At 55.7% G+C, this 24,042-nt stretch overlaps 1 protein-coding gene and 1 long non-coding RNA gene across 13 annotated transcripts in view; one reads left to right on the top strand and one right to left on the bottom strand.

Moving 5' to 3' along the window:
• FARP2 (FERM, ARH/RhoGEF and pleckstrin domain protein 2) overlaps positions 1–24,042 on the top strand; it is a 98,407-nt gene that overhangs the window by 70,451 nt on the left and 3,914 nt on the right. For 8 of the 10 annotated variants that reach the window (XR_006336029.1, XR_006336030.1, XM_043878805.1 and 5 more), the window contains 9 exons: positions 200–434; positions 8,022–8,185; positions 10,470–10,559; positions 11,131–11,264; positions 16,086–16,167; positions 17,089–17,338; positions 18,097–18,227; positions 21,243–21,311; positions 21,913–22,002. Coding sequence is in view for 7 of the 10 variants with exons in the window: in XM_043878805.1 (XP_043734740.1) it covers positions 200–434; positions 8,022–8,185; positions 10,470–10,559; positions 11,131–11,264; positions 16,086–16,167; positions 17,089–17,338; positions 18,097–18,227; positions 21,243–21,311; positions 21,913–22,002 (1,245 nt within the window). In the remaining 3 variants the exon portion in view is untranslated. The remainder of the gene's footprint in view (positions 1–199; positions 435–8,021; positions 8,186–10,469; positions 10,560–11,130; positions 11,265–16,085; positions 16,168–17,088; positions 17,339–18,096; positions 18,228–21,242; positions 21,312–21,912; positions 22,003–24,042) is intronic. The other 2 variants (XR_006336031.1, XM_043878811.1) reach the window with 1 other exon arrangement.
• On the bottom strand, positions 8,179–17,065 carry LOC122678209. 3 transcript variants are annotated; one of them, XR_006336033.1, is made up of 3 exons: positions 16,959–17,065; positions 9,801–9,911; positions 8,179–8,553 (listed from the first exon to the last, which is right to left on the bottom strand). It is a non-coding gene; the product is annotated as an uncharacterized LOC122678209 (long non-coding RNA). The 3 variants fall into 3 exon arrangements; XR_006336032.1 differs by lacking the exon at positions 16,959–17,065 and adding an exon at positions 16,643–16,796; XR_006336034.1 differs by lacking the exon at positions 16,959–17,065 and adding an exon at positions 15,733–16,342.

Raw genomic sequence — 24,042 nt, forward strand, 5'->3', positions numbered from 1 at the left:
GTCACAGGGGCCGTAAGCAGGCACTCCTGAGCCAACCTCAGACCGCATCTGCGTTCACAGAGCTTCGGTTCTGTTACTCATAGAGGTAGGGGCCTCGAGAGGAGCGCATGGTGGGCTCGTCTGAGCCCAGCCAGCCACGCACCTCTCCAGCATGACCTGCCATCTCACGCACTCCTTCTTTCTTCTCATTCTGCCCCAGAGCCTCTCGTTCTCCGAGGGTGTGAGGACTCCTGTGACGCCGTCGCCCACAGCCGCCTCCTTCTGCTCAGCCCCCGCGTCCCCTCTAGCTCCCCTGGGCCTGCGTGATTCCCAGGTTGGCGGCGGCAGCTCCGAGACGGGGCCCCCCGCGCCCGGCGCCTGGCGGCCGGCTGCAGAGAGGAGCTCCGTGGTCGCGGCCCAGCCCCCCCAGCCGCCTGCGCTCCAGCCTCACCAAGGTGTCGGCTTCGGTTGGGGCATGAGGAGCTGTGGCCCCCGCAGTCCTGAGGGGCTGAGCTGCCCCGCCTCAGGCCCAGATTCAGGGGGCGTGGGCAGGGGGCACCCGGCTGTGGGGTGCAGTGACCGCGGTGAGGGACCCCTGACCGGGGGCTCCTCCTCCAGGGGGGTGCACCTGTGCAGCCCACTGGGCCGCGGGGGGGTCCCGGTTTTCACATTGACAAGCGCCCAGCTGCAGGTGTCCGAGGAGTTCATAGATGACGACCCTGCAGACATCTCCTTCTTTGCCGGGGGCTCAGAGGCTTTCTCCTTCCCCTATGGCAGCCTGGGCCCAGGCTCCAGCCCGTCCAGCCCTGAGGGGTCTTCCCCGGAGGTGGCCCCCGGGGACAGGGGGCACGGCTTTGAGTTTGAGGAGGGCAGCCTCGGCGACGCACACCCCTCAGACACCTCGGAGCTGCTGGAGGTGAAGGCGCAGGCCAGCCTGATGCAGCGCCTGCTGAGCCCGTCCGACACCAGCTCACTCCGGAACAACCAGTCCGAGGCCAGCTCGCTGAGCAACGCGCCCCTGCCCAGCAGCCTGTCCGCACACACACCCGGCTCTGCGCCCCCGTCTGGGGCCAGCTCCATGGCCAACTTCCCCGCCTGCTCTGTGCGCTCCGAGGCCAGCTCGGCCTTCCAGTTCTCGGACATCGTGGACCAGTTAGAGCAGCTGAGCTACCCACCCACGACGGCCGAGGACTCGAGCAGCTCAGACACGGACTCGTGGGGCTCCGAGGCTGCGGTCCCCCTAGACGTGAGCCTGTTCTTCAGTAGCCCCTTTGTGCAGGCCAGGGCAGACAGAGTCATTTTCGATTTGCAGAATAACATGAAGAATCTGATTCCCGGAGAGCGAATTGACGAGAACGTGCCCTGAGCGCTGCCGGGGCGACCCCCACCCGCCCGGGAGGCGAGGGCTCAGGTGGTAGGCTTTGGTGTAGGAAGCGATTTTGTGGTCACGGCTGGGTATTCTTCATCCCCCCGATTCTCTGACTGTTGCATTTTAAACGTCGAAAAATTAAAAGGTGCGCTTGTTACAGTGTTGAAGGCTGTGCAGCAGAGTTAGGAAGGACGCGTGTCCCCAGCCAGCCCTCGGGGCCACTCCGTCTTTGCAGCTTTATTCTCCAGCGTGCGCGCTCATTCGGCTCAATCGTGCCTTTCAAGTGGTGCTGGTTTGGATTCGCGTTGGCCTTTAGTGGTACACGTGCCTTATACCTGTCGCTGCTTTTTAAGTTGAGACGCTGCCCAGGACTAATTAGGTTGTGGTTTTGTCTGATCTGACTGCGCAAGACCCTGAGGGAGCCCCCCAAGACCCAGGTCCTGGGGCGGGGGTGCTGCAGCCTTAGGGCCCAGGGTGCCTGGAGCTCGAGGAGTCACCTTCGTGACTCTGACCCCGGGGCCGCTGTGCCTGGGGGAGGCGGTGTGTTAGCCTGCGATGGAGACGGGGCGTGTCCTCTCTGCCTGCCTGGGGCGGGGCACTCAGTGTTCGGTTCGGGGAAGGCAGAACCAGGCACAGCAGCCAGGGCTGACGGGGACCTGCTCCCTGTGGAGACCCGGCACCCGCGGCCTCGCTGAGCCGTGGGGGCTCCACCTTTGTGCGAACGCTGGCTCCTGCCTCGGGCCAGGCGCGTGCTGGACGCAGCTGCTCCGGCTCCGACAGAGCCCACCCCCGATATGTGGTCTTGAGTTCCAGCCGGGCGTGTGCGGACAGGTGAGGGGGCCGCGCCCCACGCCCCGAGGATGTGGCTGGCCACGGGGAGAGACCATGGCGTTGTTTGTCACTGGGTCCGTGGCCGAGTTTTATGCTCCTTTCCGGCTGCACCTGGTGGAGCAGCCATGTTTACAGGTCAGTTTTCTTCTGAAAGCCGAGTTCCCGCGTGGGCAGGGGCCTGTTGGCGGTGCCAGGAGGAGCTGCCCAGGTGTCTCTGCAGGTGTGGGCACCTTCCGGCGCTGGTGGCACCGGCAGCCTCCGCTGACGTGTCGGTGCTTCGCCTGCACACTCCTGCCGGGAGCGCGGCCCCGACTCTGCTTCCGGGGACGCTCCCTTCCATCAGCTCTCACGCTGGCCAGGCCGGCTGCACAGAGGCGGGTGCCGTGCACCCACGTGCCTTCTCGTGTCACGGGAATCCCCGCAGCCCTTCTCCCAGGTAACCTGTGTTTCTAAGACTGTGGTTGGTAATGATCGAGCTGTGGGCAGTAAAAGCTGTGCGGACAGCCTGCTGTGAAAGCCCTTGGCTCTCCCCGCGATTGTCTCGGCCAAGTCATGGCGGTTTCCAGCGCAGACACGTCTCCTGACGCCGTGAGGGTGGCTGAGCGCCCGGCGGGCTACACTTGATCCTCCGGGCACTCGGGCCACGACCCCACGGCACGACGCGGACACCAGGTCTGTGTCTGCAGGGCCCGCCCTGTTCACAGAGTCACCAAACCCACCTTAGAACGGGGAGGGACATGGCCAAGTCCCGGTGGTGCCCGACGCAGGCATTCTCACGTCTATTCTCAAGGCTATGGAGGGGCGCGGGGGCCGTGCCAGCCTCGTCCCGGGCCAGAGCTCCTGCCTGCCAGCTGCATCCCCTGGTGCCGCCTTTTGCATGAATGTGTCATGTCCCCAGTAGTGAGGAGGAAAGGGCTGGCGTTTCCCTGTGAATCTGAACTTGCTTATTCTTTAAAGACATGTTGACATTGCCTGGCTTGTGGTTCTTAAAAGTTTGTTTCCCATTGAAATTGTCATTTATGCATTTGCAGATATGTACTGACTCAGAAATCTTTTGTTTACTCAATAAAATAAGGGCGCGTTTGCTACAGATCTTAGTGCCTTTTTAGCTTCCTCTCCTCTGCTCACCTGTGGTTTGATTTACCTGCACTGAAGGTCGTCTCGTGTGCCGACCCCACCCCTGAAGCAGCCCGTGTCGCCTCCAGTCCCACCGATGTCTGTCCATCTGTGACTGCAGGCAGCCAGCCCCACGGTGCCCTTGGACTGTCTCACTGTGGCCGTGGGGGGTGATTCCCTACAGGAGGCCGGCGGGGGAGCCTCTCGCCTTCCTGAGCAGCCCCGCTCGGGCCTGTGTGGCCCCTGTGATCGGCACATAAGGGCAGTGCAGGGAGCCGGCGGGCTGCTGCTCGGGGCCCGCACGAGCCTCCATGCTGGGGAGGAAACACATGGTCCTCGGGCACAGAAGACGTGCTATTGGCATCTTCTGAAAACGAGGCCGTTATTGCCTCCCCGCAGTCAGCTAGACGCCCCCCCACAATATGATCCTTGGACCAGAGTGAGGCAGCTGCTCAGATTCTGGGCCCCCGTTGGGCGCCAAGAGCTCTCTGCGCCTCCAGGAGCTGTCCCCCTCTCCAGCCTCCGGCATCACAGGCAGCGGATCCCGGGGGCCGGCTGAGGAGAGTGCCCAGTAAGGTGGGCCTTGGGGAGGGGCGCCTCTCTCTGGGGTCTGGGGGCACCTGGCACCCAGTGTGGTGGGCTTGGGGGGGCACTGGGCAGCTCTGGACCGGCCCCTGTGGGCCCACACTCCCCGGGAGCCTGAGGCGGGCAGTCTTGGCCTTCAGAGGAAAGGACAGTGGATCATGGGGGCGTGGGTCCCTCCCGTGACTCCGGCCCCATCCCTGACTGGTGCCTCTGTGCTGGCGCCCCCAGGGGTGAGCCTGGTCAGTCCCCAGGGCAAGCGGTCAGGAGCGTAAAAGCCGTGTGGCCTTGCTCTCCAGGAGCGTCCACTCAGGCCGCATCTCCCTCTCCAGGAGCATCCACTCAGGCCGCACCTCCCTCTCCAGGAGCATCCACTCAGGCCGCACCTCCCTCCCCATGAATGTCCCTGCAGATCGCCTACTGTATGGGAGTGCTTTCTTTCGGGGACCTTGCCTCCAGCGCTCCAGTGGTCCGGAGGATCATTAAGTCACAGCTTCTCAAGCTTCAGACAGAAGGTGTCATTTATTAGAGCCTGCTCCCTGGGCCAGCTGGAGTGTCCCACAGAGAAGACCCCGGACAGTCAGCCCAGAGTGGGACTGAGCTGTGGGTTGGGGTGCTCGCTTCCCTCAACAAGGAAACAGTCGTGTTTACTTAGAAGGAAACTCCGGGAGACGCCCCGGGCATGCCGTGCATGTAGACATCACCCCTGAGTATCAGGGCCACGGGCAGACTGCGGTGTCAGCCTCGGGAGAAGGACGGACACAGAGCAGGAGGAGGGGGAGCCGGCGCTTGGACCCCTCAGAGCAGCTTTTACTTTATGAGCCGATTTTGAGCGAAAGTGACTCTCAACACCCTGAGCCAGACGTGGAGCCAGGCCTGGCTTCCGCCAGCTCCCAGGGTCGTTTCCCTGGATTGTGGGGAGATCGGCGCTCCCCTTCTCTTCTGGGAGGAGTGGTCACCATTCTGGCCACTGAGGCGCAGCTGCTGCTTGCTCCCTCCACCATCTTAACCTTCAGACTCGACCTTGACTTTTCCACACCGGAGCTGACTCTTGTTCCACTCTTAGGCACCAGGTTTCAAGACAATTTAATTACCGGGTTTTGAAGGAGAGAATTGAAAGCTATGAGGTGAAAGTAGCTGAGCTTCCCGTCTAAATGTGACATTTCTCTTTTGTCACCTGGTCAGACGGTCAGGAGAAGGTTCCAGGAGAGGACGACTGTGCTTCTCAAAACGGCGTTGACACTGTAAGAGGATTCTTAGGGACGACTGGAAATAGAGTCCACAGAGAAAACTCTCTTCCAGAGTGGCTTCCTGCTGACCATTTTAAATGAAAGCTTACATTTTCAGTGGTTTTTTGAAGACACTCAGGCCTTGGCCCTGCAGCTTTGAGAGCAGAGCCTGTCGGGACCTCTGGGTGGGCAGCAGCTGTCCGCCCACTCCAGTCATTTGCTTTTGGACCCTGTCATGACATGCCATTTGTAGACGTGGCCCGTCTGCAGGATCTGGGGGGGGTCCCCGAGACTGCAGGGGGACAGGAGTGCACCCCGTGCCTGAGCAGTTGGTCCTGGAGCAGGACTCCTGTCACTCAGCTGCATGTCCCAGCCTGGCAGTTTTCCAGTACAGGACCTTGCACACAGGAGTTGGCATGTACAGGTGTTTAAGATTCTTTACCATGTCAGTTAGGGCCACACACACTCTGTGGAACCTAAAACTTGACGTTTAGCACCTTAAAAATGCTTGAGCCGCCCGTCTGCCTGTTAGCCTGTATACTAATGCAGGTCGTCTGCGTGGACAGGACTTTCTACGGTCATGTCATCACAGGGTCCAGAGCAGTGTTCACACACCCCAGGCCCTCCTGGAAATGGCTGGCAGAGCCAGAGCCCCACACGGGGATGCCAAGACAGGGACAGTGGCCCGCACACTCCAGAGCCTCGAGTGTGGGTGGTTACACGTTTCCTGCCACGTGCCTGAGAGCAGCTCCCCACAGATGTATTCACCTCATTTCCTGGCATCTGAGTTGACAAAACGGATGTAGGTAGGACCTGCAACGTTTTACTGCAGCTGACAGATTTAATAGAAATAAATGTCCAATGCCAGGTCGTGATGCCTGTTAGTCTGGTCACTAGAGGATGAGCTGGCAGTTTTTGCAGACTAGCAAGTACAGCGTTGCCGGGTAGTTACAGGGCTGGCTCCAGGACCCCGAGAGAGCACGCCCCCTGCAGGAAGGGCCCTCCTGAGGAAAGGCGTGGCGTTCACACACGGCCCACCCGCGCGCCCAGACACTGTAAACCCTCTCTCCATGGAGCACAGCGCCCGCTGCACTAACAGTGCCCTGAGCAGGTGTAAACAGTGTAGACGTCTGCCCGGGCAGCACATTCACAAGTGTGAATTCTTCCCCCGAATAAACTCAGTCCTCACTGATTGAACCCTCAGATGTGGAGCCCACAGATACAAGGGCGGCCATGCCCACAGCGACAATACCAGATGGTGGCTCTAACCACTTGCAGAAGCCAAACGGTTGATTCCAAACGAGCCGCCCGCCCTGAGCTGCCATCGCCCGCCTGTCAGCCCCCCGCCAGGCCCACTCCTGCCCACCCTGGCCCATCTGTAGCAGGCTTCAGTGCCACCACCAGCTCCTCACCTGTCACCTTCTGCTGTTTAAAAATACAGTCTTTGTGCGAGACTTTTGGTAAACGGCACTACAAGCTTCCTGTGGGCGGCCCCTCATGGAGCAGGGCTGCGTGGGGCGGGAGGATGCTGGGCCGCCCCGTGGACATGCCCTCGGGACCAGTGAGCGTGAGCGTTGGCCCTCACTCAGGGAGCGGCAGGCCTGGGGAGAACCAGCATTCCCCTTGTGAGCACGCTTTTTGGTTTTTCTTTTTGATTGAAGAACGGTTGCTTCGCAGTGTTTTGTTGGTCTCTGCCGTATGAGAACGTGAATCAGCCGTCGGTGTTCATGCGTCCCCTCCTTCTCGAGCCTCCGTTTCTATACTCTCTTCTGAATTTTCAGTGGGTCACGGTATCTCGTCATACGGTTCCAGGCTAAGGAGGGACAGAAGGGACTCTGGAGTGTGATCCTTACAGCTCGTCTGGGGAGTGAGCCTCTCCTCCGGTCGAAGCAGCTGTGTTTGGGCAGAGGTGACCTCGTGGGCTTTGTCGTGGGAGGAGACATGGGGGAAGTCACGTTATTTTAAGGTGGTTTAGCCGATTTTAAACATGTAACAGAAGCAGATTTTAATAAACTTATTCTAACCATTTCTGTTCTTACGTTGTCCGGGTTTTCTGATGTCAGTGAACATTTGTCCGTGTCTGAAATCGGTGTGGTGTGAGAAGCCCAGAGGTCAGCTCTGCCGTCCGGCCTGGGGAGCCTGTCCCCCGAAGTCCTGGGTGGGGTCCCGGCTCCTGCTCCCCAGGGCTCTGAGCTTGTCAATGTGAAACCGGGCGACCTCCACCTCAGGCCGCTGGGAGGAGGGGCGCGCTGCGGGAGCTCTCTGCACCCGCCTCCTGCACACACCTCCTGCACACTGCACTTGTTAGGCAATCCTAGGTTGCTTTCAATCACCAGTTAAATATCTTCTCTGAAACCCCTGCTTTCAGGTAACTCAAATTTGGCATTTAATAGTTACTAATTTCTCATAGTAAAACATTAATAAACCTTTGAGGATTTTTTTAAATAGGTAAGATAATTTTGTATTACAAAATGTTGGAGGAAATAGAACGGGGTCAAAACTTGGCCGCAATCTAGTCAAGAGCAAACGTTACTTGAAGAAGGGAAAAAACTGAGTGTTTCTTCTGCTTTTGTGGTGTATTCTAGAACACCAGGTTAAAGTGCTTATTAATGAACAATTCAGGGTGTAGAAAACTGTACGGTAACTCCGTGTGACGCAGCATTCTGGTGCAGGGTTAGTGAATTGGCCTCAGCACACCTGTCCTCCTCCTCGCGCACCTGCAGTGCCCTCCCCGCTCTGTGGCGGCCGATCTCCCAGGACCCCGAGCCCCGGGCCAGGCCGCCCTGGAGGCTCCCTGGGGAAGCGGGGTCACATTGAGCCATGCCTGCCGCCGCGGCCCCCAGAAGGGCCTGGTGGTGGTGCCGCCCCTTGGGTCCTCTCTTCCTCATCGCCCCCCATCACCCGTTCACTTCCAGGCCTTTCAGCGGAGAGTCCTCTGCCTTCTCCCTCCACCCAGAGGAGCCCACCGGGCCTGAGCCCCTTGGGCCCAGCAGCGCAGGGCCTCAGCCCCCTCCTGGGCCCCGTCCTCAGTGATGCTGCTGGAGCCAGGATGGACAACCGGGAGGAGCCGAGACGCAAGGTGGGCGCCCCCGGGGGGCTTGCTGCTGGGAAGTGAGGGCAGGGGGGGCGGGTGCCCCAGTCTTGAGACCCTCGCCTCACCTCTGGGGGCTACCGCCACAATGGGCCTCCCCGCTGCTGTCACGGGTCTTGGCATCCGTCGGTTCTGCATGTGGGGCTGGATCCCGGAGACCTCAGCCTCGCCGCTCCCTGAACTGCTGGCTTCAGTTTAACGGTGGAGGAGCTGGGAGGGGCCGGGGGGTCAGGGGAGCAGGGACTGGCGGCCGAGGTGGTCCTGGAGGGGCATCCTGGGGCTGGGCACGTGGCGGAAGGTGAGGCCCCCACCTGCAGGTTCAGTGTCGGGCAGGAGCAAGGTTGGCAGGCAGAGAGCTGGGGACCGAGGAGAGATGCCGCTCGCGAGCGAGGCCGTGGCCTAAAGCAGGGGCACCCCAGACTTGGGGCCCCCCAGCTGTTGGCAGGGAGCCCCAGTTTCCCTGATGACTCCCTTGGCAGGGCTGGGGCTGCCTCCATGTTCCTCAGCCCCATGGTGGAGCACAGGGTCTGGGAGGCTTGGCATCCACCGGCCTGGCCTTGGGCTCCGCATCAGCGTCTGGCTGCCCAGCTTGGGGGTAGGGGTGGAGGTGGGGAGCTGCCCAGCCCTCTCCCGCAGCCCAGTACCAGCTTGCTGCCTGAAACCCCTTCCCTACCAGCGTCTCCCACTAACTGTGCGAGAACTGGTGAGGCCCCACGGTACTAGGACAGCCTGGAACGGAGCTAGTGCTCCCTTTCTAACGGGTGCTCCTCTGCCTATTGGCGGGCTCCCCTCAGGCTCTGTGGGAATAAAGCCTGGCCCCTCCCTCTGCCCTGACCTGGGCCCTGACCTTAGGGGTGTAGCTGGCAGAGTAGTCAATGTTTTGCTTTCTCCCCACTGAGTTTCCTAGAAGCTGCCCTTTGATCTGGAAATCCGGGGCTGGCCCTGGTTCCCCAGACTGGCGTCCATGAGCCGCTGCTGACCGCCCTGCTGCTGGCAGCCCCTCGTCAGTAACTGGTGACGCCTGCTGTGTGGCTGTGACCTTGGCAGTGATGCTGCCGTGGTTGTTTCCGGGCACCTCCACCTCCCAGCGGCACTCCCTCCTGGACGGGGCTTTTCCCTCCAGGCTTTCTCGTCCTGACTCGCTGCCCGCAGAGGAGCTGGTCTCAGGCCCCAGGGAGAAGCCCGGGCCCCCAGCCTCCCTTTCCCAGCACGCCTCAGACCCCACCACGCTTCATTTCCCCAAGCTGATCGCCTGAAGCCTTGGACTCTCACCCTTCCCACACTCTTTCACCTCCTCCACCTGCCTGGGCCCGGACCTCCAGGATGTGTGGGGGCCCCCCTCACCCTGACTCACCTCCCTTGCACCTCCTGAGCAGCCCCAGCCCCCAGACTCACCCTGGGGCCAGCACACCATCATGTGCTCAGATAGGCCCCCAAAGACCCTGCCTTCCTGCCGGCGACCACTTCTCTTGCCTCGTACCCGCCCCCATCCGTGGCCCCTGAGCTGGCCCTGACCGCCCACCCTCCACCCCACCTGCTCCCCGTCATGTGCACTTTGCTGCCCGGAGGGGTCACATCCTCAGTAGCTAGAGTTGCTTCCTACCTGTTTCCTCCTGAGAGGCTGTCCGCTCAAGGGCAGGAACCTCTGCACTTGGCACGTCGCAGGTACCTGTTGCCACAGCTGACACGGGAGGGTCGGCCCCAAGTCTTCCACCTGGTGGAGGAGCAGAGGGTGAGCGTGCAGAAAGAGTAGGACTGGGCCAGCGCCAGGTGGGAAAGCACGGAGGAGGGGCCATTAAGCAGACCTTGACTTGCTCGGGGTGGGGTGCAGCCCTGCCCTTCCCGCTCCAGAGGGCTCTGTCGCCGTGGACTTGCCCCTGCATGTTTATTTGATCCACTTTACTGTAATGTTTGCTTTATTGTGGCAGTCTGGAACCCAACCCACAGTTTCTCTGAGGTGTGCCTATATTTGTGTGTTAACCAGCTGCAGTCCTGGGAGTGATATCGGAATAATAATTTCATCACAAAATGAGTAATTAGTTTAAGTGTTTGCTGCTGTTTAAGCAGCAATTATTTTCTCAAAAAGAATAACATAATATGAGAAAAACATCTGAGGGAGATAAAACTGGGCTTATATTTTTACTCAGAAGTGACTCAGGAATTACATGTGAAGATCACACAACAGTGTTAACTTCAGCAGAAGACATGCCATGTTAGGACGTCGGTGACATGCCCGGCAGACATACACTCACACTGTCTGCGCTTTTTGCAGTGCGTGCCTGCGGACGAGGCATATTTCATAGCAAAGGAGATTCTCGCCACAGAACGAACATACCTGAAGGATTTAGAAGTTATTACCGTGGTATGAAACCTAAATCCTTTGTTTTGATTTTCTGACTACTTCTTAAATCTAGGTCAGAGACAGAATCCCTCCTGATAAACTGCTCTTGGCCGTCATGAAATCTGTGTATGGATGTCTATGTTTGTGAAGTGTGTGAGGTGTGAAAGTTACTCAGTTGTGTCCGACTCTTTGTGACCCCATGGACTATACAGTCCACGGAATTCTCCAGACCAAAATACTGGAGTGGGTAGCTGTTCCCTTCTCCAAGGGATCTTCCCAACCCAGGGATCGAACCCAGGTCTCCCACATTGCAAGTGGATTCTTTACCAGCTGAGCCATATATGTTCTGTTAAATATATTTGGCTTAAAACATGTCTAATCAGATCAGTACTGGGTCCAATTTTTGTAAACCTGGCAACATATTCCTTTGAAGCTTTTCATCCACAATTGTTTTCCTATATTGTGAAAACTGGGTGATCAGCCTAGAGGTTGGCTGTGGCACTGATCTGAGCTGTCCTTGTGGAGGCTCTGTGGTCAGTGCTGCATTTCCTAAGGTGTGAGGTTCCTGGGTCACCCTGAGCTCTTCCGGCAGTGGTTCCGGAGCGCGGTGGTCAAGGCGGACGCCATGCCTGCAGACCTGATGACCTTGCTCTTCTCCAACATTGACCCCATCTACGAGTTCCACAGAGGCTTCCTTCGTGAGGTGGAGCAGAGGCTGGCGCTCTGGTAATGCCCTGCACACCCCCCACCCCCCCTCCTCTGGCACCTCCACCATCACTCCTCTCAGGAGCTTTCCAGCTTCGGGAAGTATTTCATAGGAGTCATTATTTCATTGAAACAGATGTTAGTAGAATCATAAGTTGCTTTCATTCATCTTGTTCCAGAAGAGAGAATTTTGTTGTTCAGTCACTCAGTCGTGTCCAGCTCTTTGCAACCCATGGACTGTAGCACACCAGGCTACCCTGCCCTTCACCGTCACCCAGAGTTTGCTCAAACTCATAGTCCATCAGGTTGGTGATGCTATCCAACCATCTATTCATATGTCACCCCCTTCTCCTCATGCCCTTAATCTTTCCCAGCATTAGGATCTCTTCCAATGAGTCAGCTATTCGCATCAGGTGGCCAAAGTATTGGAGCTTCAGCTTCAGCATCAGTCTTTCCAGTGAATATTCAGGGTTGATTTCCTTCAGGATTGAATGGTTTGATCTTCTTGCTGTCCAAAGAAGCAAGCACCATATTTTGGTGCATAGTATGGTGCTGTCCATCTCCAGCACCATAGTTTGACATCATTAATTCTTTGGTGTTCAACCTTTATGGTCCAACTCTTACACCTATACATGACTACTGGAAAAATCATAGCTTTGACTATACAGACTCCCACACCCATACATGACTACTGGAAAAACCATAGCTTTGACTGTGTGGACCAAAATGATGTCCTTTTCATCATAGGAGACTGGAATGCAAAAGTAGGATGTCAAGAGATACCTGGAGTAACAGGCAAGTTTGGCCTTGGAGTACAAAATGCAGCAGGGCAAAGATTAACAGAGTTTTGCTTAGAGAACACACTGATCATAGCAAACACCCTCTTCCAACAAGAGACGACGCTACACATGGACATCACCAGATGGCCAATACCGAAATCAGATTGATTATATTCTTTGCAGTTAAAGATGGAGAAGCTCTATACAGTGAGCAAAAACAAGACCAGGAGCTGACTGGGACTCAGATCTGAACTCCTTATTGCAAAATTCAGACTTAAATTGAAGAAAGGAGGGAAAACCACTCGACCATTCAGATATGACCTAAATCAAATCCTTTATAATTATACAATGGAAGTGACAAATAGATTCAAGGGATTAGATCTGATAGACAGAGTGCCTAAAGAACTATGGACAAAGGATCATAACATTGTACAGGAGGCAGTGATCAAGACTGTCCCCAAGAAAAGAAATGCAAAAAGGCAAAAAGGGTTGTCTGAGGAGGCCTTATAAATAGCCGAGAAAAGAAGAGAAGTGAAAGGCAAAGGAGAAAAGGAAAGATATATCCATCTGAATGTAGTGTTCCAAAGAATAGCAAGGAGAGATAAGAAAGCCTTCCTCAGTGATCAATGCAAAGAAATAGAGGAAAACAATAGAATGGGAAAGACTAGAGATCTCCTCAAGAAAATTAGTGATACCAAGGGGACATTTCATGCAAAGATGGGCACAATAAAGGACAGAAATGGTATGGACCTAACAGAAGCAGAAGATATTAAGAAGAGGTGGCAAGAATGCACAGAAGAAATATACAAAACAGATCTTCATGACCCAGATAACCACGAAGGCATGATCACTCACCTAGAGCCAGACATCCTATAGAGCAAAATCAAAGGGGCCTTGAAGCATCACTACAAACAAAGCTAATGGAGGTGACGGAATTCCACCTGAGCTATTTCAAATCCTAAAAGACGATGCTGTTAAAGTGCTGCACTCAACATGCCACCAATTTGGGAAAACTCAGCAGTAGCCACAGGACTGGAAAAGGTCAGTTTTCATTCCAATCCTAAAGAAAGACATGCCAAAGAATGTTCAAACTACCGCACAATTGCACTCATCTCACATGCTAGCAAAGTAATGTTCAAAATTCTCCAAGCCAGGCTTCAACAATATGTGAACAGAGAACTTCCAGATGTACAAGGCGGATTTAGAAAAAGCAGAGGAACCAGAGATCAAATTGCCAACATATCTACTTCTGCCTCATTGACTATGCTAAAGTCTTTAGCTGTGTGGATCACAACAAACTGTGGAAAATTCTTAAAGAGATGGGAATACCAGAACACCTTGCCTGCCTCCTGAGAAATCTGTATGCAGGTCAAGAAGCAACAGTTAGAACCGGACATGGATCAATGGACTAGTTCCACATTGGGAAAGGAGTACGTCAAGGCTGTGTTGTATATTGTCACCCTACTTATTTAACTTCTATGCAGAGTACATCATGCGAAATGCTGGGCTGGATGAAGCACAAGCTAGAATCAAGATTGCTGGGAGAAATATCAATAACCTCAGATATGCAAATGACACCACTCTAGTGGCAGAAAGTGAAGAGGAACTAAAGAGCATCTTGATGAAAGTGAAAGAGGAAAGTGAAAAAGCTGGCTTAAAACTCAGCATTCAAAAAATGAAGATCATGGCATCCGGTCTGATCACTTCATGGCAAATAGATGGGGAAACAATGGAAACAGTGAGAGACCTTATTTTCTTGGGTTCCAAAATCACTACAGATGGTGATTGCAGCCATGAAATTAAAAGATGCTTGCTCCTTGGAAGAAAAGCTATGACCAACCTAGACAGCATATTAAAAAGCAGAGACATTACTTTGCTGGCAAAGGTTTAACTAGTCAAAGCTATGATTTTTCCAGTAGTCATGTATGGATGTGAGAGTTGGACCATAAAGAAAGTTGAGCACCAAAGAATTGATGCTTTTGAACTGTGGTGTTGGAGAAGACTCTTGAGAGTCCTTTGGACTGCAAGGAGATCCAACAAGTCCATCCTGAAGGAAATGAGTCCTGAATCATTGGAAGGACAGATGCTAAGCTGAAACTCCAATACTTTGGCCACCTGATGCAAAGAACTGACGCATTGGAAAAGACCCTGATGCTGGGAGTGATTGAAGGTGGAAGGAAAAGGGGAAGACAGAGGATGAGTTGATGGATGGCATCACCAACTGGATAGACATGAGTTTGAGCAAACTCTGGGAATTGGTGATGGACAAGGAGGTCTGGCATGCTTCAGTCCATGGGGTCGCAGAGTCAGACACGACTGAGCAACTGAACTGATACGGACCTTGTTGACAAAGTGATGTCTCAGCTTTTTAATATGCTGTCTAGGTTTATTATAGCTTTTTTTTCAAGGAGAAATCATCTTTTAATTTCATGGTGGCAGTCCACCATCCACAGTGGTTTCAGAGCCCAAGAAAATGGTCTGTCACTTTTTCCATTTTTCCCCCATCTCTTTGCCATGAAGTGATGGGACCAGAAGCCATGATCTTAGTTTTTTGAATGTTGAGTTTTAAACCAGCTTTTTCACTCCTCTCTTTTACCCTCATCAAGAAGCTCTTTAGTTCCTCTTCACTTTCTGCCACTAGGGTGGTGTCATCTGCATATCTGAGGTTATTGATATTTCTCCCAGCAATCTTGATTCTAGCTTGTGCTTCATCCAGCCCAGCATTTCACATGATGTACTCTGCATAGAAGTTAAATAAGCAGGGTGACAATATACAACACAGCGTTGATGTACTCCTTTCCCAATTCTGAACCAGTCTGTAGTTTTAAGTCCAGTTCTAACTGTTGCTTCTTGACCTGCATACAGGAAGCAGGTAAGGTCTCTGGTATTCCCATCTCTTTAAGAATTTTCCACAGTTGTTGTGATCCACACAGTCAAAGGCTTTAGCACAGTCAGCAAAGCAGTTGTTTTTCTGGAATTCTCTTGCCTTTTCTATGATCCAACTATACTTTTCATAATATACTATATGCTTTGGTGCACTCTCAGTCATGTCTGACTCTTTGCGACCCTATGGACTGTAGGCCACCAGGCTCCTCTTGCCATGGAATTTTCCAGGCAAGAATACCTGAGTGGGTTGCCATTTCCTTCTCCAGGGCATCTTCCCAACCCACGGATCAAACCCATAGCTCCTGTGTCTCCTGCATTGGCAGGCAGATTCTTTACCACTGCACCTCTTGGGAAGCCCTATGATTCAATGGATGTTGGCAATTTGATTTCTGTTTCCTCTGCCTTTTCTAAATCCTGCTTGTATATCTGGAAGTTCTCGGTTCATGTACTATTGAAGCCTAGCTTGAAGGATTTTGAGCATTACTTTGCTAGCATGTGAAATGGGCACAATTGTGTGGTAGTTTAAACATTTCTTGGCATTCCCCTTCTTAAGGACTGGAATGAAAACTGACCTTTTCCAGTCCTGTGGCCACTTCTGAGTTTTCCAAATTTGCTGGCATATTGAGTGCAGCACTTTCACAGCATCATTTTTTAGGACTTGAAATAGCTCAGCTGGAATTCCATCACCTCCACTAGCTTTGTTTGTAGTGATGCTTCCTAAGGCTCACTTCACCTCACACTCCAGGATGTCTGGGTCTAAGTGAGTGATCATACCATCATGGTTATCTGGGTCATGAAGACATTTTTTTTTTTTTAATGAATACCTTTTTTGTACAGTTCTTCTGCGTATTCTTGCCACCTCTTCTTAACATCTTCTGCTTCTGTTAGGTCCATACCGTTTTGGTCCTTTATTGTGCCCATCTTTGCGTGAAATGTTCCCTTGGTATTTCTCATTTTCTTGAAGAGATCTCTAGTCTCAGGAGATGATCCTTTTTTGCCTGGTCACTACCATATCAAGGATGGTCAAGATATGACAACAGTCTCTGTCAAGTATGGCCTCCCCCTCAAAGCCTCTGGGTGCTGTTCTGAGCCTGGGACTCGCCATCACAGTAGCAGTGAAAAGAGCATTTCTCACAAGCTGTCCAAGGTTTTGACCTCATTTGTCCCTCTGCTCCAGGGAGGAATCTTCTAGCACCCAGGCCACAGGCAGTCACCAGCGCATCGGGGACATCCTGCTCAGGAACATGCTTCAGTTAAAGGTAGCATGGGCTTGTGTGAGGCTCTGAGCATAGCAGCTGGTAGTGGGGACACCAGCTTCCTCCTCAGGACAGTGTTCTCCTTAGAACGACAAGAGGCAGGACAGACTTCCCCTCAGGTCAGCTCTGCCCTCAGGTCAGGACACAAGCCCTTCTGAGCCATATTCCTCTCAGTCAGGACACGAGCCCCTCTGAGCCGTGTTCCTCGCAGCGCTATTTCCACCAGGACGGGCTTTCCTCAGGTCAGTGCCCCCTCAGAGCAGAGCTCCCTTCAGGCCAGGTCCTCTCAGAGCTGCCTCCCCCACCCCAATGGCAGTCTCTTCACGACACACGCCCCTCAGGATCGACAGCGCCCGGCAGGGCTGCCTCCTGCCTGGCCAGGGTTCCCTCAGCCCGCGCCCCTCACAGCCGTGGGGCCGGTGCAGCTGCTCCCGCGCGCTCGGGCCCCAAGACTGGGAGCCCGAGGTACCACCTTCACCTGCGGCTGCGCCGCCCGCTATCCCAGCGCTGGGGCTCTGGCTCTCGCGCGACACGCCGTGCGCTCCTCCCGGAGGCTTCCTGCCCAGACCTTGCCCCGCCCCTCAGGTTCCGCCGGGCTCCGCCCCACCCTGAAGCTCCGCCCACCCCTGAGGCCCCGCCCCGCAGGGGCCTAGGTGCCTCTTTTAGGCTTGAGGTGAGCGCGTTTTCCCCGCACGCGCCTCCCGGTTTTCGGTTCTCAGGGTGGACTGTGAGCGCGTCCCGGAGGTGGAGTGAGCTTAGACCCACACGCGCGCGCACCGTTTGGTGGCGCTTACCTGACCCGGCGGCCGCCTGTGCGGTCCGCTGAGACGCGCGTTCAGGGGCAGCCCCCCGGGGGCGCGGCTCCGAGGGGCTGGCCGGGCGGGGCCGGGGCGCGCGCCGCCGCTAAGCCCGTCCCGCCCGCAGGCGCTCACCGGCCACTTCCAGCAGCTGCACGAGGTCCTGACGGAGCTGGAGGCGGCCAGCCGGCGCCTGCGGAGACTGGAGGCGCTGCGCCGCGACTTCGAGCTGCAGAAGGTCTGCTACCTACCGCTCAACGCCTTCCTGCTGAAGCCGCTGCAGCGCCTGCGCCACTACCGCCTGCTGCTGCGCCGCCTGTGCGCCCCGGGGCCCGGGGACCCCGGCCCGCACAGCCAGGACCGCGCCGACCTCCACGGTGAGTGCCGCCTGACGCCCCGGTCGCCACCGGCGGGGCCCTTCCCGAGCCCGCCGGGGCAGGGGAGGGCCGAGCGGCTGCTTCTAAACCAGAAACTCGGGGAACACGCTCCTGACCGAAGCATCTGACTCCGTGGACTCTGCCGTTTCTCACCTGTTAAAAGACCAAAGAATAAACCCTGATGCTTGTGACCTACCAATAGGACTGGCAGTTGCAGGGTAAACTTAGAGCAGGAAATCACTGCCTCTCAGGTCATGTCACCACTGCCAGTAGACATGCCCGAGAGGACTGGGCAGCGCGTCCTCCCACGGGTCTCCGAGTCCTGAGGACAGAACAGATGCTCTCTGATGTACAAGGCACAACAAGGACCCTACAGTGCCCTTCCTCTCCTTCCTGAAAGCAAGTGGTGTGTTTTTGCTAAAAAGGAGAGGACACAATTGTCCCAATGGCTCTAAGCATTTTAAGGGAAACGTGAAAGAAGAGCCTGTGTCAAATGAGGGCCCACAACATAAAACAGCGGTTTCCAAAGACTGTCCTGTCTCTTCACCGAGCCTGGGTGCTGGCCGGGAGCAGTTTGGGTTGCATGAGTCCAGGTTTCAGGACCCACACTTGCTGTCCCTGGCAGTCCTGAGGAGTTTGAGCGCAGTGTTCCTGGAATTAAAACCACCTTTAAAATGTCACAAGCTGGTCGGGGGAGGGTTTTGTCCCCACCCCCAGCCCACCTGCCCCTGCCTGTAATGAGGGACCTCTCCACACAGATGCCCTCCAGGCCATCACGGAGGTGACCTCCACGCTCCAACACAGCCTGGTCCAGCTGGAGAACCTGCAGAGGCTGACAGAGCTGCAGCGGGACTTGGTCGGCATAGAGAGCCTGGTCGCTCCCGGCAGGGTGAGTGGCTTCATTTGAGAGCGTTTTGTGAGCTGGTTACTTCACTGTTTTTGACTGAGACATAATTCAGAGTGTGTGATTCCATAGTTTTTTGTATATTCATGAGGTTGTGCCACATCGCCACTAATTCCAGGACATTTCATTCCTTGAAAGAAACCCCACCCCTGCTCGCAGTCACCCCACCCCTGGTCCGGCAGCTGCTAATCGGCTTTCTGTCTCTGGATTTCCCCACTGTGGCATTTCATACACACGGAGCCTCACTGTGTGTGGCCTGTTGTGTCTCCCTTCTTTCACTCAGCACAGTGTCTTCCAGGTTCATTCGTGTTGGGGGGCGGAGGCTTCATTCCTTCTTGTGACTGAGTAGCAGTGTTCCATCTCTGGAGACGGCGTATTTTGTCTATCTGTCATCTGCTAATAGACACTTCGGTTGTTTCCACTTTTTGGCCACTGTGAATAGTGCTTCTGTGAGCACCATGTACAAGTCCTGGTGTGAACATGTGTTTTCAGTTCTCCTGAGCACACATGTATAAACCTAGGAGTGGAATTGCCAAGTCACATGGCCACTCTGTGTTTAACATGTTGAGAAATTGCCAAAGTTGTCCCCAGTGCCTGCAGCATTTTACACGCCCACCAGGAGTATGTGAAGGTTCTGATTTCCCCATATCTTGTCTTTTTGACTTAGCCATACTGTTCTGACGGTATGCGGTGGCATCTCATCGTGGTTCGATCTGTATTCCCCTCATGGCTAACATCAAGCGTCTTTCCTGGTGTTTATCGGCCATTTTCTGTGCCTTCTTTGGAGAAGTGCCTGTTCAGGTCCTTTGCCCACCTTTCAATTGGTTTGTTTGTCTCTACTGTTGTGAGCTTCCTTCTCATCTCTGAATACCAGATCTTTACCAGAATATGATTTGCAAAACATGTTCTCCCATTTGGTGGGTTATCTTTTCACTTTCTTGATGGCATCATTTACAACATGGAAGTTTTTAATTTAGCTGATGTCTAATTTGTCTGTTTTTTCTTTGGTTACTTGTGCTTTAGGTGTCATAGCTAAGAAACTATTGTCTAATCTAAGGTATGAAAATTTACCCCTGTGTTTTCTTCTAAAAGTTGCCTATGTTTTAGCTCTTAACATTTAGACGTGATCCATTTTGAGTTTACTTTTGTATATGGTGTGAGATGGGGTCCAACTTCACCCCTTTCCAGGTGGGAGTACAGTTGTCCCAGCACCTTTGTTGAACTGTCTTTGTACCTTAGTCAAAAAGCAGTGGGCCGTGGACTGAGTTTATTTTTGAACTTTCAGTTTAATTCCATGGGTCTCTATGTCTACTGGGCTGCTTACTTTTTGTCATTAATAGCTTTTGCTTTGGAAAGAATCCACCTGCAATGCAGGAGACCCCAGTTCAATTCCTGGGTCAGGAAGATCCGCTGGAGAAGGGATAGGCTACCCACTCCAGTATTCTTGGGCTTGCCTCGTGCCTCAGCTGGTAAAGAATCCACCTCAACGTGGAAGACCTGGGTTTGACTCCTGGGTTGGGACGATCCCCTGGAGAAGGGAACGGCTACCACTTCAGTATTCTGGCTTGGAGAATTCCATGGACTGTATAGTCCATGGGGTTGCAAAGAGATGGACACGATTTTCACTTTCACAGTAGTGTTTAAGGGTTGCATGGGGATGTTTTCTGCCTCCACACACACACAAGAGCATGGGTGTGTAAGTCCTGTTTTCTGTTAGCCTTATTAGAAGAAGGTCCTGAGAATGTGGGATCGTGAACCTAAGGAACGAGACTGAAACAGGAAGGTCCTGCCCTCCTGGAGCCGGGATGGCCTGTTCCCTCTCCCTCCCAGACCACCCGGCTCCCCAGGGCTGCTTGCAGGGCCGGGAGCTCTTGTTCCTCTGGTTTCTTCGCGTGCCCCAGGAACCTATTACTAGACGGACACATAAACAGGAGCACCCACAGAGCAAGGGCGAGCTCCCCGGGGACGAGGCCTTGCTGCTGCCGTCACTGCTGCTGTGACAGAGACCTGCTGTCATCACACCGGGGTGCCTGGCCTCCCCGGAGCGCAGCACGTCCCTACCTGAGGAGCAGGGCTGTGGACTGGATGTGGCTGATGAGGCCCCAGGGTGCGCGAAGCGCCAGGGCGCAGGAATGTGGCAGGCCCGCCCGCCAGCGCTAGGGCACAGGCGCTGCAGTTCTGGGGGCGACGGGGCTGCTCTGCGGGCAGGAAGACGAGCCTGCTGGGGTTACCTCCTCCTCCGTGGGGCTGGCCCCTGGCTTGGGCCAGGATTTCTGGGTCAAGGTCTCCTTCTTACGCCCCCGCCCAGTGCATCTGAGGGAGCTAAGGCCGGGGTCCTCTGGGGTGTTCTCAGGTCACAGCCCACACTGCCCCCCGAAATAGTCCACAGCAACTGTCCAGGGTCCCTGGGCCGACCCTCCAGCCATGGTGCAGGCCGTCAGGGATGTCTGAGGCCTGTGCCCCCGAGGCAGGGGTGGGGCCTGGCCTGGCGGTGAGGGGGCCCGTGTCCTGGGGGAGTGTGCTGCAGGACACAGGGGGCCCCACCAAGCTCACACCACTGGAAGGTCTCACCCCAGCCACGGCACCTTCATGGAGGAATCCTCTGGTCAGGCCCCAGGGCGACCGCTCACGAGCCCCCGGTGATTTTTGTGGGAACCAGGTGTCCGTCCTCCTCCCTGCCATTCTCTAGCTGCCCCGCCCGGCTTTCCCCAAAGCTGAACTCGGGTCATCTCCATGGCAGAACTTTCCAGAAGCACAGCAGTGCCAGCCTTCAGCACAACCAGCCTGCGGCGGCTCAGACATGGGGCACTGGGTTAACCAGCAGCAGGAAGGACGCGGGGGACCCCGGGGAGCAGACAGGAGGGAGGAGGCTGGAGCGGCAGGCAGGCTCCCGGGCAGGAGGGCGCCGTGGAAGGGCTGCGAGGGGCTCGGGGGCGCGTGGAGGGTGAGGAGCCATCTGCTGGGCACCCTTGGCCGGTACTCAGGACCCCTGTCTTCCAGGAGCTCATCCGCGAGGGCTGCCTCCACAAGCTCACCCGGAAGGGCCTGCAGCAGAGGATGTTCTTCCTGGTAGGTCGGCGGGTGCCGTCCAGGCAGGGCTGAGCCATTGGGGCCGTGAGGGACGCGAGGACGCCCCAGGCCCATGTCGTCGGGGCCTGTGAGGGACGCGGGGACGCCCCAGGCCTGTGTGGGACGCGGGGATGCCCCAGGCCCGTGTGGTCAGGGCCTGTGAGGGACGCAGGAATGCCCTGGCCCACCCCCCTCCTGGTTCTGGGTTCTGGGCACCTGTCTGCAGCCCAAACGAAAGCAGGAAGGTAGAGAAACCCACGCAGCCGTGCTGCAGGGACGCCCTGCTCACGCCAGTCCACAGGGCCTGAGGCCTCCGGGAGTCCCTTGCGCCCGGCTGGAGGATTCACCCCCTCCTGCAGGAGGGCCTCTCAGGACCACCCCCCACTCCTCCGCTGGCACAGCAGGCGCTGGCCCAAGAGGCCTGCCGTCCATGTGGCTACTGGTCACCTGGTCAAGATGACAACGGCGTGGAACGAAAAGCCCCTTTTTAGCAAAAATCTCCAGCAAACTGAAAAACCACACGCGGGCCCTTGGAGTGAAGCTGGCCTGACTGTGGACACTTGTTTTTAGAACTTGCTCACCTAAAGCTCTGGTCCCTCAGTTCTCAGACATGCTGCTGTACACGAGCAGAGATGCCGCAGGGAGCAGCCTCTTCCGGATGCGGGGCCTCCTCCCGCTGCGCGGCATGCTGGTGAGTGCGCGGCGCTGGGCGGGCCGGGCCGGGCTCACAGCCGCTCCTCGCCGTCCTGGGGGCTTACACGGCTGCACCTCCAATCACGCCCACCAGCACCCGCAGGACCAGGCCCAGGTCCTCTAGGACTCCACCTGCCAATCCCAGGGAGCCCTGTTCCTTGGCAGGAGAGCCCACGGAAAGCCTGGGCTGGGCACTGGGGCCACAGCGCTGCTGCAGGGATGGGGCTGACACCGCGTCTAAGAGAGAAAGCTAAACCCCTCATCCCTAAGATGCTGCACACTTTACTTCCTTGATTTTATTCGTACATCTCTTCTCTCAAACGGACAATTTTGGTTCCTTGTGGTGCCATAATCTGCTATTTCACACACACAGCGTTAAGGTGGTGACAGACACCACCACCTGGACAAGTGGAAAGGGGGCCCGAGGCCAGCACTGGGCTCAGGGCAGCTCCCGGTGGCCGCCCCCCGAGTCCTGCTGCGCGGGCCGGTGACGAGGCACACGCCACACGCCCAGTGATGTCTCCACGCCACACGTCCACCATCACAGGGTCACAGGGCAACGTGGGGCATGGACGCTGACGAGCAAGGTGCCTCGTCCTAACGCGATGCAGTCTGTCCTCTCCGTGATCACTGGTTTCTGTGGTGAGACACCCCGCAGACACTGACTCCCCACCATGTGAACCTCCCTCCCACCTGGAACCCATCTGGGGACCAGCAAACATGGGCGGCCGAGTTCAGGTTTCTGCCATGAGGACCTGCTATCGGGCAGCAAGCCCCTCGCTGCGGCCCCACCAGGCCCCATCCGCTGCAGGTGGTGGGTGGGCTCTCCTGTCGGTCCAGCTCCATGCTGCCACGTTCCCCCTTGTGGCGTCTGGCCCTTCTTGCCGCCCTCTGCACGCCGGGCACACGCCTCCTTCGAGACAGTCCAGAACTTCCACAGATGTCTCTGACATTTGTTCAGCTTTTCCAGCTCTCAGCATGAAGGGGTCAGTCTGATGACCTCACCCGCCATCCCTGGAAGCAGATCCCCTCTTGAAGTGTAAAAGTTACGTCTTCATTATAGAAAGAAGCTGAAAATGCCAAGTGAACATCAGTGCTCGCTGTGCCGCCCGGCAGTGAGAACTGCAGGCCTTTGGCCGTCACCCGGGAGCGTGTGCCACAGGCTGGCTGTGACCGGTGCTGGCCCTGCGTGGCAGCTCATCTCAACAGCCCCTGCTTTCACCACTGGCTCCGGAGTCCTGAGCACTGGACCAGGGAGCCAGGCCCCAGCTCATTTAGCCAGTTCCCTGCACTGGACACTGCTGTGTCTAGATTTTCAGGATGAGAAACAGCACCACCGTTTTTGTCTTTTGACACATCCTTAGTTAGGTCCTTGAGATAAATCGTGTGAGCTGGGGGCGCTCTTGACCATTACCGCTACGCGGCTGTAGGAGCAGCCGGCCGGATAACCTTCCCATCAGGTGCATCTGCACCTGCCTCTGCCCCACCCTAGGGCATCGCCCCACCTTCCAGTGTGGAGCCCGGTTCATGCCGTTTGTGGAGTTTCTAAACCCTTCTAGGCCTCGGGTGCTTGCCAAGTCAGTCACTCCTTTCACTCTGCCTTCAGTTTGGTTTTACCTCGGAGAATTTAAACTCCATCCAGATGCAGATCGTGTTTGGCTTGCTCCTAGAACTGCATGTGGCACGGAGGCCCTACTTGTTGAAGGAGTGAAGGTCACCGTTTTCAGTCAGGCAGTCTGTCCGTCTTTTCCTCTAGAGTTTCTGCCCTTGCTACGGGCTCAGAAAGTCTTTCCCACACCAAGACTGTGCTGCCAGCTTCTTTCCTGGTACACTTGTTTTATTTTTCTAACTAATCTGCCTAAAATTTGTTGCTTTGGATGTTTTTAGATTGAGATGTAACATTTTCTTCTTGTAGTCAGCTTTCCCATTATTTGTTGAATCCTTCATCTTTTTCACTGATCCCAAGGCTGCCTTGATCATATAAAACATTCTTGTCTTTACACTTGGATTTTTTCTGGAGGTCCTGTTCCATTTCTGT

This window comes from Cervus elaphus, chromosome 20 (assembly GCF_910594005.1).
Source record: "Cervus elaphus chromosome 20, mCerEla1.1, whole genome shotgun sequence".
Classification (NCBI taxonomy): domain Eukaryota; kingdom Metazoa; phylum Chordata; class Mammalia; order Artiodactyla; family Cervidae; genus Cervus; species Cervus elaphus.